General features: G+C 40.3%; 1 protein-coding gene across 2 annotated transcripts in view; it reads right to left on the bottom strand.

Annotated features, from left to right (window-relative positions):
- ACER3 (alkaline ceramidase 3) overlaps window positions 1-18,263 on the bottom strand; it is a 158,150-nt gene that overhangs the window by 70,514 nt on the left and 69,373 nt on the right. For both annotated transcript variants that reach the window (XM_008263677.4, XM_008263685.4), the window contains 2 exons: window positions 17,324-17,376; window positions 118-170 (listed from right to left, as the gene is read on the bottom strand). In XM_008263677.4, the coding sequence (XP_008261899.1) occupies window positions 118-170; window positions 17,324-17,376 (106 nt within the window). The remainder of the gene's footprint in view (window positions 1-117; window positions 171-17,323; window positions 17,377-18,263) is intronic.

Below are 18,263 nucleotides of genomic sequence, written 5' to 3'. Positions count from 1 at the left end.
AATTTATAATCTATATGATTATACTCATCTAGTAATATAACTGGGCTGGCTATATTAATTCACTGTGTAACAAATATAAGTTTTAAAATAAATTGAATTTTAAATATAAGTACTTACATACAGTACACAAATATGCAACAGCTGTAGATCATTGGAAGCTCATCCAACAGCTACAAGAAACAGAAAGATAGTAGGGTTGAATATCACTGAACTGCAAATAATTATACAAATTACAATAAAACATCAGAACGACTAAGACTGCCACATCATTTATTTTACTAATTTTTTAAAAATTTATTTGGCAGGTAGAGTTACAGATGGTGAGAGAGAGACAGAGAAAAGTCTTCCTTCCGTTGGTTCACTCCCCAAATGGCCACTACAGCCTGTGCTGTGCTGATTCGAAGCCAGGAGCCAGGTGCTTCTTCCTGATCTCTATTTTACTAATTCTTTAACATATTTATTATCATCTAATTACTCTGAGAATTTTTTTTTTTTTGACAGGCAGAGTTAGACAGTGAGAGAGAGAGACAGGGAAAAAGGTCTTCCTTCCATTGGTTCACCCCCCAAATGGCAACTACAGCCAGCGTGCTGTGCCGATCCGAAGCCAGGAGCCAGGCACTTCCTCCCGGTCTCCCTTGTGGGTACAGGGCCCAAGCACTTGGGCCATCCTCCACTGCCTTCTCGGATCACAGCAGAGAGCTGGACTGGAAGAGGAGCAACCAGGACAGAATCCAGCACCCCAACCAGGTCTAGAACCCGGGGTGCTGGCACCGCAGGTGGAGGATTTGCCTATTGAGTCGCAGCACCAGCCTCTGAGAATGTTTTTGAACAAAAAAGATTATCTACTCATCTGTCCTAAGGTACACACCTATATAGGATATCTGACTCCCTGCTCCTGGAAGGCAGCCTTGTAATTGTGCTGCTCATATTATTATAATACAAATTAGGATATCATACCTCCAGGAATAAAAGAAGTTTACCATCCATAGGTCCTATCAGTATCCTTTTGCATGTCCCTCCTTCCTATAGCTCCTGCTAAATAAAAACTACAGGAGGCCATCTATTTAGACCAAAGGCCTGCAGTGAGCCCCCACAGATTAGGCTAAAAATAAAAGTCATTCCTTAAATCAGGATTTAAGAGATAAAAGCCAAATTTTCCAAACAGGCCAGTTTCAAGTTGCATGAAAATGAAGGTCCTTCTGCCCTAATTCTTACTCAAAAAGGGGGGGGGGGGGGAGCTGAAATAACATCAAGTCAGTCAATTATTTTTTTATTGTTCTTCCCTTATGCTTTCTTCAGCCTTTCCCTGTCTATAAAATCAACCTCTTCTGCTCTGCTCATAACACTTTTTTAAAAATGTCATCTTTAATTTATTTGAGGGGGAGGGGAACAGAGGAAAAAGGAGGGAGGGAGAGACACAGAGAGAGAGAGATCTTCCATCCATTGGTTAACACCCCAAATGCCTGCAGCAATAGGAACAGGGCCAGGCAAAGACCAGCAGCCAGGAACGCCATCCAGGTCTCCCATAGGGCTTGCAGGGACTCAAGTGGTTGGGCCATGAGGAAGGTGGAACTCTAACCCAGTCATTCAGATATGGGATGTGGGTGTCCCAAGCTGTGGCTTACTTAACCCACTGTCACAATGTGAAGCCCCATCAGAACACCTATACTATTTTATGGACTTAAGTGTTGCCCAATTCTATTCAATTGAAAATCAAGCCAACTAAGATTATTAAGCTAAATTTTTTCTTTGACATACTTTAAATGGATAATATGTACAGGAACTCCACCCAGGTCTCCTACATGGGTGGCAAGAACCCAGGCATTTGATCCATCACTGCTGCCTCTCAGGGTCTGCATTTGCAGGAAGCTGTTGCCAGGCATTGATCTCAGGGACTTGGATGTGGGGTGTGAGCATCTTAACCTCTAGGCTAAATGCTTTTCCCTCCTATGCTTTAACAATAGGTTCAGGCCATAAATATCTGCTCAAATCTTTAAACATTCCTATTTTGTTACGAGAGCTATAACTGCAAAGGCACCTGGGCATGTGGAGAAGGAAAAATACAATCTGTGGAACCAAGGAGACAGGAGCATGACCAGAACTTATACATGAGGGGTCCACTTTATCACAAATGGCCTGATCCCAGCCCCTCCAATCCGAACTTGCCTTGCCAGTGTTTCTGCATATCAGATTTCCCTAGGCAATTTGTAAAACTTCCCCCAGATCTCCAACTGAGGAGAAAGATTTGGATGTTACCACTGTCTCCATGTGGTCAGACATACAGAGAAAGCCTTCTTTTTTCCAAAGAAACCAGGGTCACAGATTGGTTCATTTGTTTACTGGGTAGAGACCACCCTCATTTGGGAGCAGTAATAGTAATTATTGCCTTTATGTATTAAACTGCATGCTGGAAACTAAGCTAGTCAATCCAGACAGGTTATTTATAAACTGTGAAGTTATTTCTAAACTTTGTTACCAGATATACACTTAATTAATTCTTTAGTAACACGTCTGTTATGTGCCAAACAATGTTAGAAGCTGAGGATACAGTAATAAACAATGAAATAGGGGCCAGCACTGTGGCAAAGTAAGTTAATTTCTGCCTGCAGTGCTGGCATCCCATATGGGTGCTGGTTCGAGTCCCAGCTGCTCCACTTCCGATCCAGCTCTCTGCTATGGCCTGGGAAAGTAGTAGAAGATGGCCCAAGTGCTTGGGCCTCGCACCCATGTGGGAGACTCAGAAGAAGCACCTGGCTCCTGGCTTCAGATTGGCTCAGCTCCAGCCATTGTGGCCATTTGGGGAGTGAACCAGTGGATGGAAGACCTTTGTCTATCTGTCTCTCTCTCTCTCTCTCTCTCCCCCCCCCCTCTCTCTGTAACTCTACCTCTGAAATAAATAAATAAATAAAATCTTTTTTTAAAAAAAACAATGAAATAAAAGGAATGACAAACGTGATTAAAAACAAATGGAGCACAATGAAAAGCTGTGTTCACTGAGATTATGAAAACAGAGAAAATTCTAAGAACAGTTTTCAACATTTTGAGTTTGAGGTATTTGTAAGACAGTCAAATGTCCAGATATTGTTCGCTTGCTTGTTTTTGAAAAGCGACTAGACTGAACTGAATATATATGTATATTACAGAGCATTAACTTTAAAATCTGAAAACTACAAACAAAAGGTCTCATTTTAAAACCATAACTAGGGTCCAGCATTGTGGTGCAATTGGTTAAGCTACTGCCTACAATACCAGCACCCCATATGAGTACTGGTTCAAGTCTCAGCCTTTTCACTTCCAAGCCAGGGCTCTGCTAACACACCTGGGAAAGCAGTGGAGAATGGCCAAAGTGGTTGAACCCCTGCCACCCACGTGGGAGAAATGGATAGAATTCCAGGCTCCTGGTTTCAGCCCGGCCAGCCCTTGTTGCTGTGGCCATTTGGGGAGTAAGCCAGCAGGTGAAAGATCTGTCTCTCCTTTCTTTGTCACTCTGCCTTCCAAATAAAATAAATCCTTAAAAAAGGGGGGGGGGGCAGTGTTGTGGCATAGCAAGTTAAGCTGCCGCTTGCAACGTCAGCATCCTATATGAGCACTGGTTGAGTTCCAGCTGCTCCACTTCCTATCCAGCTCCCTTCTAATGCACCTGGGAAAGTAGCAGAGGATGGCTCAAGTCCTTGGGCTCCCTTGCATCAGCACAGGAGACCCAGAAGAAGCTCCTGACTCCTGGTTTCGGCTTGGCCCAGTCCAGGAAGTTGTGGCTGTTTGGGGAGTGAACCAGTGGGTGGAAGATCTCTCTGTCTCTCCTTCTCTCTCTGTAACTCTGCCTTTCAAATAAATAAATCTTTTAAAAAATAAAAATATAAACCATAATTAGCACAATTATGATTGGTAAAACAGCAGAGTTCTGGGGTGGGGGGTTAACCCATAAAAATTATGAAGATGGGTCTGAAAAGGTAGGGCAGTGGCTAGATCACAAAGCTTGTGGTTTGTAATAAATACCAAGGAGGTTTAAAAAGTAACATGACATCTGCAGAATATGGACTTTATTTTATATATTCCATCCCCAACACTTGTCAAAAGCCTAGCAAACATTGCTCAGAGAATGAAAACAATTATCTTCTTATGTAGGAAAAGACCTTCTGTGCCTGTGTGATGAATTTATGGGGTTGGCAGACATACCAATAGAATCTGGGTTGGACATGATGGTAGAGATGACAAATTAAGATAGCAGCAATGAAGATAGCTAGAGACAGATAGGTTCATGAGTTACTACGGAAGTTGAATCTGGGTTGGACATGATGGTAGAGATGACAAATTAAGATAGCAGCAATGAAGATAGCTAGAGACAGATAGGTTCATGAGTTACTACGGAAGTTGAATTGAGAGTGTAGAAAGAAGAAAGCAGAAGGCATTTAAGATGAATCCAAAGTTTGGGGCTTGGACTTTGAGTGTAAGGTGGTTCCATTCACTGAAATAGGAGCAAAGGACAATGAAGGGCAGTATCTATAACCAAAACATATATTATTTATATTATAAATTCTACATTACCTTATATAATTATTTAACATTTAAGCTATGCTTGTCTTTGTATTATAAATAAAGCTATGATGAACATTTTTGCTTTCATTATATTTTCTAGGATAAATATATTTTTATTTACAAGTAATAGATGAATACATTTCTTTCTCATTGGCATTTATTTTTTCTAATATCAAACATAGGTTTGGAAATATGTATATGTATACATATAGATACAATACTTGGAAAAAGCCAAAAAACATAAAGAATGCCTTGACCAAATGGGACTCTTCCCAGAAATGCAAGGTTGATTCCACATATAAAAATCAACCAATATAATAAACTATATTAACACAATAAGGTAAAAAGCCACATGATCATCCCAAAAGATGCAGAAAAAAATTGAAAATCCCAACACCTTTATGTGATTAAAATATTCAACAACTAAGAATAGATGGGGAACTTTGTGAGTTAATCAAAGGCATCTGCAAACAAACCCACAGCTAACATTATAATTAGGATCAGGAACAAGACAAGGATGTTCGCTTTCTCCACTTCCATTCAACAGTGTACTGGAGGTTCTAGCCAGGACAATTAGGTAAGCAAAGAAATAAAAGGCATCTAATTGCTAAGGGCAAAGTAAAACTATCTCTATTTGCAAATGCTAAACAAATATTTAATTGTGAAGTAAAACTATCTCTATTTGAACATGGCATGATCTTCTACAAAGAAAACCCTAAGGAACACACACACACACACACACACACATTATTAGAAGTAATAAGTTCAGCAGGGCTGAATATCAGAATGTAAGATCAAAATGTAAATATCATTGGTATTTCTATACATTAGACATGGGAAATCAAAAAATGAAATTAAGAAAGCAATTTCAGGGGTCCATGCTGTGGCACAGTGGGTTAATGCCGTGGCCTGAAGCACTGGCATCCCATGTGGGTGCTGGTTGGAGACCTGGCTGCTCCACTTCCGATCCAGCTCTCTGCTATGGCCTGGAAAGCAATAGAAGATGGCCCAAGTCCTTGGGCCCGTGCACCCGTGTGGGAGACCCGGAAGAAGCTCCTGGCTCCTGGCTTCAGATCAGCACAGATCCTGCCGTTGCAGGATCACTGGGGAGTGAACCAGCGGATGGAAGACCTCTTCTCTCTCTCTACCTCTCCTCTTTCTGTGAAACTCTGACTTCAAAATAAATAAATAAAAATCTTTAAAAAAAAAAAAGAAAAAGAAAGCAATTTCACTTACAACAGTATCAGAGAAATAAAATACTTAGGAAATAATTTAACAAAGGAAGTCACACAAAATTATCATTGAAAGGAATTAAAGACATACATAAATGGGAAGACAATCCATGTTCATAGAATGGAAGACACCATACTTTTAAATTTTTTGTTTACTTATTTCAAAGATGGGGAAAGGGAAGAAATTGAGAGAGAGAGAGAGAGAGAGAGATCATCTGCTGGTTCACTCTCCAAATGCCTAAAGCAGCCAGGGGTAGGCCAGCTTGAAGCCAGGAACCGGGAACTCAATCCACCCACCATGTGGATGGCAGGGATGCAAGTACTTGGACCATTACCTGTTGCCTCCCAGCATGTGCATTAGCAGGGAGCTGGAATCAGAAGCAGAATAGGGACTTGAACCAAGGCATTTCAATAAGGAATGTGGGTGTCCCAAGAGGCATCTTAACTGCTGTGCCGAATGTCTGCCCCAGAAGGCTTAGTATTAAGATGTCAATCTTCATGTCTTTGTTATCTAAGATTAGGAATAAGGTAAGAGTGTCTGCACCTGGGGCTAGCATCAAGCTATAGCAGGTAAAGCCACCACCTCCAATACTGATGTCCCATTTGTGTCCTGGTTGCTAAACTTCCAATCCAGCTCCCTCCTAATGCCCTGGGAAAAGCAGCAGAAGATGGTTCAACTACCTAGATGAAGCTCCTGGCTCCTGGCTTTGGCTTGGCTCAGTCCTGGTGGTTGTAACCACTTGGGGAATGAATCAGTGAACGGAAGATCTCTCTCTCTCTCTCTCTCCCTGTCTCTGCCTCTCCCTGTTTAACTCTTCCAAATACATAAAATAAATCTTTGAAAAAAAGAAAAATAATGCTCCTTCTAATTCTATTATTCTTCAGTGCATTGAAGGTTCCATCTAGGGTAATTAGTTAAGAAAAAAAAGTCAATGGCTTATTACCTACAAGCACAAGCATCTAAAAAACAAACAAAAAATAAAAAATAAATTATAATTGAAAACTTTTTGCTTCAAAAGACACATTAAGAAAGTGAAAATATGAGAGGTAGAGTTACAGAGAGACTGAGAGACAGAAAAAAAAGGTCTTCCACTTTTCCCCACATCCTCACCAGCATTATTATTTGCTGATTTTTTTTTAACTTTTATTTAATAAATATAAATTTCCAAAGTACAGTTTATGGATTACAATGGTTTCCCCGACACAACCTCCCCACCACCAGCACCCCTCTCATCTCCCGCTCCCTCTCCCATTCCATTCGCATCAAGATTCATTTTCAATTCTCTTTATATTCAGAATATCAATTTAATATATATTAAGTAAAGTATTCAACAGTTTGCACCCACACAGAAACACAAAGTGTAAAATACTGTTTGAGTACTAGTTATAGCGTTAATTCACATTGGACAACACATTAAGGACAGAGATTCTACATGAAGAATAAGTTAACAGTGACTCCTGTTGTTGACTTAGCAAACTGAAACTCTTGTTTATGGCGTCAGTAATCACCCTAGGCTCTTGTCATGAGTTGTCAAGGCTAGGGAAGCCTTTTGAGTTTGCTGACTCCATCTTATTCAGACAAGGTCATAGTCAAAGTGGAAGTTCTCTCCTCCCTTCAGAGAAAGGTACCTCCTTCTTTGATGGCTCATTCTTTCCACTGGATCTCACTTGCAGAGATCTTCCATTTAGGTCACTTTTTTTTTTCTTTCCAGAGTGTCTTGGCTTTCCATGCCTAAAATACTCTCATGGGCTCTTCAGCCATATCCAAATGCCTTGAGGGCTGATTCTGAGGCCAGAATGCTATTTAGGGTATCTGCCATTCTATGAGTCTGCTGAGTATCTCACTTGCCATGTTGGATGGTTCTCTCCCTTTTTTATTCTATCAGTTAGTATTAGCAGACACTGGTCTTGTTTATGTGATCTCTTTGACTCTTAGACCTATCAGTGTGATCAATTGTGAACTGAAATTGATCACTTGGACTAGTGACATGGCATTGGTACATGCCACCTTGATGGGATTGTATTGGAATCCCCTGGCATGTTTCTAACTCTACTGTTTGGGGCAAGTCTGATTGAGCATGTCCCAAATTATATATCTCCTTCCTCTCTTATTCCTACTCTTATATTTAACAGGGATCACTTTTCAGTTAAATTTAAACACCTAAGAATAATTGTGTGTTAATTACATAGCTCAACCAATAGTATTAAGTAGGACAAAAAAATGCTAAAAGGGATAAAGTATTAAGTTGTTCATCAACAGTCAGGACCAGGGCTGATCAAGTCACTGTTTCTCATAGTGTCCATTTCACTTCAACAGGTTTCCTTTTTGGTGTTCAGTCAGTTGTCACCAATCAGGGAGAACATATGATATTTGTCCCTTTGGGACTGGCTTATTTCACTCGGCATGATGTGTTCCAGATTCCTCCATTTTGTTGTAAATGACCGGGTTTCATTGTTTTTTACTGCTGTATAGTATTCTATAGAGTACATGTCCCATAACTTCTTTATCCAGTCTACTGTTGATGGGCATTTAGGTTGATTCCAGGTCTTAGCTATTGTGAATTGAGCTGCAATAAACATTAATATGCAGACAGCTTGTTTGTTTGCCAATTTAATTTCCTTTGGGTAAATTCCAAGGAGTGGGATGGCTGGGTTGTATGGTAGAGTTATATTCAGGTTTCTGAGGAATCTCCAGACTGACTTCCATAGTGGCTTTACCAGTTTGCATTCCCACCAACAGTGGGTTAGTGTCCCTTTTTCCCCACATCCTTGCCAGCATCTGTTGTTGGTAGATTTCTGCATGTGAGCCATTCTCACTGGGGTGAGGTGAAACCTCATTGTGGTTTTGATTTGCATTTCCCTGATTGCTAGTGATCTTGACCATTTTTTCATGTGTCTGTTGGCCATTTGGATTTCCTCTATAGAAAAATGCCTGTCTGTATATCTGTTAGGTTCATTTGGTCTAGAGTGTCAAATAACTCTGTTGTCTCCTTGCTGATTTTCTGTCTGGTTGATCTGTCCATTGCTCAAAGTGAAGTATGAAGTCACCCATTTACTACTGTACTGGAGTCTATGTCTCCCTTTAGATCCATTAACATTTCTTTTAAATATACAGGTGATCTGTAATTAGGTGCATATGTGTTTATAATAGTCACATCTTCCTGTTGAATTGATGCTCTTCTTTGTCTCTTTTAACAGTTTTTATGTTAAAGTCTATTTTGTCTGATACTAGGATGGCTACACCAGTTCTCTTTTGTTTTCTGTTAGCATGGAATAGCTTTTTCCATCCTTTCACTTTCAGTTTGCATGTATCTTTGTTGCTGAGATGTGTTTATTGTAGGCAGCAAATACATGGGTTTTGTTTTTTAATCTGTTCAGCACTTTTTATTTTTTAATTGGAGAACTTAGGCCATTTACATTCAAGGTGACTAATGATAAGTAACAACTTGGCCCTGCCATTTTTCCATAAAGATTCCTATGGTTTATGTTGGTTTTCCTTTGTACTTTTACTGGGAGATTTTCTGCCTTCACCTTCTTTCATAGTTATGACCATGTTTCTGTGTGTAGCACATCGTTAAGCATCTTTAGTAAGGCTGAGCAAATGATGACAAATTCTTTCAATTTCTGTTGTAGAAGGTCTTTATTTCACCTTCATTCCTAAATGAGAGCTTTACAAGGTACAGTATTCTGGGTTGACAGGTTTTCTCTTAAGACTTGGAATATATATTTCCATTTTCTCCTAGCCTGTGGAGTTTCTGATTAGAAGTCAGATGTAAGTCTAATTTGAGATCCTCTAAAAGTAAACTGGTGTTTCTCTTGTGCACATTTTAGAATCTTTATGTTTTACTGTGGGGAGTTTGACTACAATGTGTTGCAGAGAAGATCTTTTCTGCTCATGTCTATTAGCAGTTCTATGTGCTTCCTGTATTTGAATGTCCCTTTCTTTCTCCAAATTAAGGAAGTATCCCGTGATTATTTCACTAAAAAATGCCTTCTAATCCATTCTCTCTTTCCATTTCTTCAGCAACTCCTAAAACCCATATGATGTCCAACACTGTTTTTTAGTTTTCTAATTTTTTTCTTCTTTTTTTTTTTTTTTTTGTTATGACTGTAAAATTTCAGAGATTTTCTTCTAATCCAGATATTCTTTCTTCTGCTTCAGTGAGTCTGTTTAGGCTTTCCATTGCATTTTTTATTCTATTGAATTGTTCATTTCTAATATTTCATTCTGATTTCTCTTTAAGATCTCAATTTCATGGAAGAAATTTTCTTTCATGTCATGTATGGATTTCCTTAGTTTGTGGGTTTGCTTCTGATTACTTCTAAGTAATCCTATGATCAATTTTTTTTTAATTCCATTTCTGACATTTCTTCAATCTATCTACACATTCTAGTACTGAAGTGTTGTTTTCTTTTTGGGGGCATTATGTTGTCTTCCTTATTCTTGTTTCTTGAATTACTGCTTTCATTATTAGGCATTTGTGGAATTACTTGTTGATTTTTTCCCCCTGTGAAGGCTTTTATCTTTGGACTATGCTTCTGTGGCTTAGTGGAGTACTAGCTCTTTCAGTGAATACAAAGAGGCTTATGTTGGGTGTGGCCAGGGAACTCTATTCAATGCTCCAGGGTGAAGGGAGTATCCAAGGTAACACTCAAGTTGGTGTGCTAAAATGCTTCCTTTTTTTTTTTTATCAGAGTGGAGGTTTGTTCTGTTCTGTTGGTATATTTTCACGCTCATCCCCTCTCCTCAAAGGAGACCAGTGCCTGTATGCTAGCCCCAGTTCATATAATTTATGTCCATGCTGCCACAAGAACCACACAAAAGATCCATGCAGTCCTCAGTGCTAGCATGGATCAAACCCACAGTAATGACCCTTACCAGAGATTCAGGGAGCCCTGAGCACTTGGAACCACCCACAGTGACTGCCCTTAGACTCTTAGCCACACCCTGCACCCTCCGACACAGCCAGTGTTTTTATAGTCCCCCCTTTTTTTCTCTAGGTTGGTTGGTACTCTGTCCCCCACAGTATTCCAAGCCAGACTCATGCCAGGATCTTCCCACAGCTTTACCATCAATGGTTTGGGCTGTTGCAGTCTGGTCTCACCTCACTCTCCAAAGCTGGTGCTGATGCCCTCGGCTGCTGGGGTTGTGAGTTGTGCACATCCACACCCTCCACTTAGGTCCACAGCGTTCCTCTAATTTGTGTGGAGTTTCCTCTACCATTTTCTCCCTAACTCTTCACTGAAGAGTTGCACTCTCTCCAGGTTTTTTTTTTTTTTAAACTATCTTTCCCTAGACTAGAGCAGTGAGCTCCCTTCCTATGCCACCATCTTGAAAAAGCTCAAGGCTCCACCACTTTTTTTCGGTTAGTTGGGCCAATGGTGTATCAGTTTTATTTTTCAAAAAACCAGTTCTTCATTTCATTGACATTTTGTATTTTTTTGTTTCTTTTTTTTATTTCTTCTCCAATTTTAATTATTTGCTTCCTCCTATTAATTTGGGGTTTTGTTTGTTGTTTTTCTAGGTCCTTGAGATGTACTCATAGCTCATTTATTTGATGCCCTTCCAATTTCTTGATGTAGGCACAAATTTCTATAAACTTCCCTCTTAACACTTCTTTTGCTATACCCCATAAGTATTGATGTGTTGTACTGTAATCTTCATTCCTTTCCAGTAATTTCTTTTATTTCTCTTTTCATTTCTTCTATGACCCACTTTCATTCAGGAACATGTTATTCAGTCTCCATGTATTTACATATGTTCCAAAGATCCTTGAGTTGTTGACTGTAACCTTCATTCCATTGTGGTCAGAAAAGTTGCATGGTAGGATTTAATTTTTTTTTAATTGCTGAGACTTGCTTTATGGCCTAGAATATGGACTAACGTAGAGGAAGTTCCATGCGTGGATGAAAAGATTGAATATTCTTCAACTGTGGGATTAAAGGTTCTGTAGACATCCATTAGCTCCATTTGGTGCATAGTGTCAATTAGCTCTGCTGTTTCTTTGTTGATCTTCTATCTGGTTGATCTGTCCACTGATGAAAGTGGGTGTTGAAGTCCTCCATTACTACTTTTTTAAATGATTGATTTATTTATTTGAAAGAGTTACACAGAGAGAAGGAGAGGCAGAGAGAGAGAGAGAGAGAGAGGTCTTTCATTCGCTGGTTCACTCCCCAACTGGCTGCAATGGCTGGAGCTGTGCTGATTTGAAGCCAGGAGCCAAGAGCTTCTTCTGGGTCTCACACGCAGGTGCAGGGGACCAAGGACTTGGGCCATCTTCTACTGCTTTCCCAGGATTGGAAGTGGAGCAGCCAGGACTCAAACTGGTCCCCATATGGGATGCTGGCACTGCAGGTGGCAGCTTTACCTGCTACACCATGGCACTGGCCCCTTCCATTACTATAGTATTGGAGTCTATGCCTCCCTTTCACTCCGTTAACTTTTTTAAAAAAAGCTTTATTTATTTGAAAGTCAGAGTACACAGAGAGAAGAGGCAGAGACAGAGAGAGAGGGGTCTTCCATCCGCTGGTTCACTCCCCAATTGGCTGCAACACCTGGAGTAGTGCCGATCCAAAGCCAGGAGCCAGGAGTTTCTTCTGAGTCTCCCACATGGGTTCCAGGGCCCAAGGACTTGGGCCATCTACAACTGCTTTCCCAGGCCATACCACAGAGCTGGATCAGAAGTGGAGTAGCTGGGACATAAACCAGCACCCATATGGGATGCTGGCACTGCAGGCAGAGGCTTTACTCTCACTCCGCCACAGCGCCAGCTCCCACTCTATTAACTTTCATTGCAAATAGCCAGGCACCCTGGAATTAGGTGCATATAGATCCCTTAATCATTACATAATGCCTTTCTTTTTCTCTTTTAACAGTTTTTGTGTTAAAGTCTATTTTGTTTGATATTAGGATGGCTACACTTGCTCTTTGTTACTTTCCATTAGCATGGAATATCTTTTTCCATCCTTTCACTTTCAACCTGCATGTATCTTTATTGGTGAGGTGTGTTTCTTGTAGGCAGCAAAGATGAATCTTGTTTTTTAATCCATTCAGTCTGTATCTTTTAATGGACAATTTAGGTGATTTACATTCAAGGTTACTACTGATAAGTAATGACTTGGTCCTGCCATTTTTCCATAATTATTCCTATTGTTTGCTTTGGATTTTCTTTGCACTTTTACTGGGATATTTTCTGCCTTCACATTCTTTCATAATGATGACTACCTTTTTTGTGTTTCTGTGTGTAGCACATCCTTAAGCATCAACTGTAAGGTTGGATGTGTGGTGACAAACCCTTTCAATTACTGTTTGCTATGGAAGGTCTTTATTTTATCTTCATTCATAAATGAGAGCTTTATAGGATACAGTATTCTAGACTGACAGTTTTTTTTTTTTTAAGACTAGGACTATGTCTCTTCATTCTCTCCTAGCCTGCAGAGTTTCTGATGAGAAGTCAGCTGTGAATCTAATTAAGGATCCTCTGAATATAATCTGGCATTTCTCTCATGCACATTTTAGAAACTTTTCTTTTTGTTTAGGTGCTGAAGGTCTGACTATAATGTGTCATGGTGAAGATCTTCTCTGGTCATATCTATTAGTTCTATGTGCCTCATGTACTTGGAATGTCCCCTTCTTTCTCCAAATTAGGGAAGTTCTGCTATTATTTCACAGAATAGGCCTTCTAACCCATTCTCTCTTTCTACACCTTCAGGAACTCCTAAGACCTGTATCTTAGGTCGTTTTATAGTATCCCATAAATCTCCAACACTGTTTCTAAGTTTTCTAATTTCTTCTTTTTTCTTTCTTTCTTTCTTTTTTTTTTTTTCGGTCTGATAAATTTCCAAAGATTTGTCTTCTAGCTCAGATACTCTTTTTTTCTGCCTCACCATGTCTTTTGCTGAGGCTTTCCACTGAATTTTTATTTGACATACTGAATTCTCATTTCTAATATTTCAGTTTGATTTCTCTTCAAAATCTCAATCTCATGGGAGAATTTTTCTTCCATGTAATGTGTGTATTTCTTTACTTTGTGGATTTGCTTCTCATTGCTTCTGAATAATCCTATGATTAATCTTTTGTTTCCTCAGTGTTCCAGTGTGGTGCAAATATCCAGGGTGACACCCAAGTTGGGTGTGTTAGATCTTTTTTGTCAGCAGGGAAGAGGACATGGTCACCTCTCTTGGTATAATCACACCTTCACCTCGTATCTTCCAAGGTGATCAATGCCCTGGGTTAGCCCACTGTGGCTACAAGACTCACCCATGCTGCCATATAAGCCACCCAAAGGATCTGTGCATTTCTCATGTGAACATGGATCCTGCTACAATGACCCTCCTCATACAATCAGGGAGCTCTGAGCCTTTGGCGTCACACACAGTGATTGCCCAGAGACCCAGATACATCCTACAGCGCAGTCAGAGTTCCCACAGTCTCCGCACACAAGGCTCCCACAGTCACAGGCTGCAGAGGGTCCGCTTCACCCTGCTATGTTATCCTGTCCATGGAGAGGCAGACCTGTTTTCAGAGCCAGCTGCTTGTGGCTGCTCCACATAGGTGGTTTGAACCCCTGAGCCTGTGATATGTTGAGAGACTACTGGTGTCAAAATGGCACCTTGTTCCCGCCAGTTGCTGGGCACAGGCACAAGAGCCACTGCAGCTGCTACTGATGTCAAATGGCCCCCTCTGCCAACTGGTTGTCAGAAGGCATTGTGGCGGGATAGGGAGAGAGAAATGCATCCCTTTTTTTTGCTGGGTTAGGTGAGTACCCTGTCCCCCTTAAGGCCCCAGGCTGGACTCAAAGACAGTGTACTTTGCCAGTCACTCCAGCTGTACTGCCAGTGGTACAGGCTTCTGCAACCTGCTCTCATCTCATTCTCCAAAGCTAGCACTTCCTCTGGCTCTTGGCTGTGGGGTCTTGTAGTATCCGTGCTTGTTGCTGGGTGTCAGCACCTTCTAGGCCAATCCACATTGTCCTTCTTCCTTCTGTAGAATTTTCACTGCAGCTTTCTCTCCAACTCTTCCCTGGGAATGTACTTCTCCCACTTTTTTGCTTCTATTTTCCCCTGACCTAAAGCAGTGCACAGTTTCCCTTTTCCAACTGGGAATCCCAAATGTCTTCAGCTTTCATAGACACTTTCAATTCCTGCTGTGCTATCATACTTCTTTAAAAATAATTTTCATATTGTATCATTGTTTATAAGCCTGCTTTTCCAGTCAGAAAATGTGAGAAAAAGTATGTTCTATGCTTGATAAGGGTCAGATTAGTATATTATCCATCTATAAATTCTCCAAGTCAAGTAGAACACACTCAGCACACATGACACGGATTCTGTTATCAGAATCCGTCCTAACAGTTAATGATCATACATGTCATATGGCTGTAACTAAACATTCATAGATGATTGTATATGCAGATCTTTTCAGAACATCACTACCTAATATGGTAGCCAGTAGCGGCTCCAATGTGGCTAGGGAACATTGAAAAATAAACCTAATATGAATCGAAATTTATTTCAAGTATAAAATAAACACATTTCAAAATGTGAATTATCTTACCAATAAATTTTATATTGATTATATTCATATGTTGAATACTTCAGATATATGAGGCTAAATGCATTACCAAATTAATTTCACCTATTTCTTTTTACTTATCTCAAGATGGATAGTAGAACATTTTCTAACTTTTAAATTTATTTTTATTTATTTGAAAGGCAGAGAGAGGAGAAAAAAAGAGATGGAGAGGGGCAACCAGAGATCTCCTACCTACTGGTTCATCCCCAAATCCCCACAACAGCTGTGGCTAGGCCAGGCCAAAGTCAGGAGCCAGGAACTCCCTCTAGGTCTCCACATGGGTAGAAGAGACCCAAGTACTTGAACCATCATCTGCTGCCTCCCAGAGTGTGCATTAGCAGGAAGTCTGGCTTGGAAGTGAAGCTGAAACTAGAACCCAGGCAGTCTGATACAGGATATGAGTGTCGAAGAGGTGTCTTAATAGCTGTACCAAACACCCATCTCTAAATTTTTTTTTAAATATTTAGTTTATTTGAAAAGCAAAGTGACAGAGAAAGGGATAGACAGAGAAAGAAGGTATGCTGATTCACCCCCCAAATGCCCACAACAGCCAGGAGCCAGGAACTCCATCCTTATCTTCCACATGGATAGCAGGGGTCCAAGCACTTGAGCCATATTCTGCTGCTTTCCCAGGCACATGAGCAGGGACTGGATCCTAAGTGGAGCAGCTGGGACTCAAACTGGTGCAGGTAGCTGTGCTACAACACCAGCCACAAAAAATTTCAAATTATGTATGTAGTTCACACTTTATTACAAGTGCTGTTCTAGAAGGTACTGAGTTAATTATGGGAAACTAAGGGATAAAAATTTGGAGACTAGACAGCTGGCTTCCTTACAGCAAGAATGCTTGTATAGCTCTAACACTTTACCAGCTAGTAGGACTGGCCTATTCAAATGGATGCTATAGAGACTTGAAAAGCTGTAGGCATCTAAGAATAAGAATGTACTGTCTTGGTGAACTAACTCTTTTAAAGATGTTTCATTGTAATTTTTTTGAAAAAACATTAAGGTTTATTTATATATTTGAAAGGCAGAATAACAAGGAGAGAGGGAAGACAGAGTGAGATAATTCATCTACTGGTTCTCTCCCCAAATGTCCACAATAGCCAGGGCTGGGCCAGGTGGAAGTCAGAAGTTTAGAACTCCATCCAGGCACTCAGACCATCTTCTGTTGTTTTCCCAGGTGTATTTGCAGGGAGCTGGATAAGAAATGGAGCAGCCAGAACTAAAACCAGCACTCCAGTTGGGATGTTGGCATCTGAAGCCACAGCTTCACCTGCTGTGCCACAATGCTGGTCCCCATGTGATCCTACTTTCTAACACTGCTCTAAAAGCACACAATAGCAAAGGGACAGTCAAAAGGCCCTACTGCTTTCACTTGTTTCCTTTTGGACACCTTATCTGCTTCCTTCTTTACTTCACTGGGTTGATTTGGATCCCCTGCCTGGAAAAAAAACTAGAGAATATAAATCTTATTTTTACCAAAAAATAAAAACCATAAACTCCATGTGTGGTTTTTCTTTAAAAAATGTTACTTATTTTTATTTTATTTACTTGAAAGGCAAGGAGATGAAAGAGAAAAAGAGACAGTGAGAGAAAGAGAGAGAGAGAGAGATAGAAGGTGCTCCCATTCACTGGTTCACTCCCCATATGTCCAAGGCAATAAGGGCAGGGCCAGGTTGAAGTTTTGAGCTGGGAACTCAATCCAGGTCTCATTAGGGTGCCAGGGACTCAACTATTTAAGCCATTACTCCTGACTCCAAGGGTGAGCATTACAGGATACCAGAATCAGGAGCCATAGGTGGCTGTCAAACCCTGGCAATGGGATGTGGGCATCTTAATGGCTAGGCCAAACACCTGCCCCTACAAATCCCATCTTTAAACCATCCTTTAGTTACATGTTCTTTTCTCAAATTTGAAGTGGGTCTAGATTCTCTGGATTAAGAGAAATAAGCATTTAATCATTTTTGTCATTACTAACCTGCATTTCGTATTTCAGAGTCATGTGGAAGCACCAGGATCCCATTCCTACCACTGAAATTAAAACAAATTTTAAAAATTAGCATAAAATTCTTTGGGATTATCAGAGTGACTTGAGAAGACAATAAGATATTTCAAAGCATTGATTTTAAAGGAAAACAAAAGTACAGGATAAATATTTCTCTCAAATTCCCTGTACTAAGTGATTTACTAGACCAACATATTCCACTATTTCTAAAACACATAATCTGACACCCAGGTAAGCTTTAATGTTTACAGCTGGTTAGCTACTCTTTGGTACTCCCTTGTACTTCGGATCTAAATTGCTGTGCTGTATGCTTACTAAGAGACTCAGTTATGTTTGTTATCAATCCTGTTGATGCTACTGAATTTAGTTATCAGAAATACGACTGCAAAAAGAGAGCTGTTGTTTCTATATGAACCATTTTAGATGCTACAACAGATTCAGTAAGAGTGAGTTGCTAATAACACCTGCTGTTGAATTAGATCTGAGAGAGGTTTCTGTTAAAGTTTGGGAAAAATAGTAAAACCTTAAAAAGATTCTGTATTCATGTGTTAAGTTCTTCCACCAACTGCCTGAATTTTAAAAGAACTATTTTTGTTTTAGGGTATTAAAAACTGTCTTTTTGAAAAAGATTTATTTATTTATTTAAAAGTCAGAGTTACACAAAGAGAGGAGAGGCAGACACAGAGAGAGAGTCTTCCATCTGTTGGTTCACTCCCTAACTGGCCGCAACGGCCAGAGCTGTGCCAATCCAAAGTCAGGAGCTGGGAGCTTCCTCCAGGTCTCCCACATGGGTGCAGGGGCCCAAGGACTTGGACCATCTTCTACTGCTTTCCCAGGCCACAGCAGAGAGCTGGATCGGAAGTGGAGCAGCTGGGACTCGAACCGGCACCCATATGGGATGCCAGCACTGCAG

Source organism: Oryctolagus cuniculus, chromosome 1 (genome assembly GCF_964237555.1).
Source record: "Oryctolagus cuniculus chromosome 1, mOryCun1.1, whole genome shotgun sequence".
NCBI lineage: Eukaryota > Metazoa > Chordata > Mammalia > Lagomorpha > Leporidae > Oryctolagus > Oryctolagus cuniculus.
This window is presented reverse-complemented; position numbering and strand designations above follow the sequence as displayed.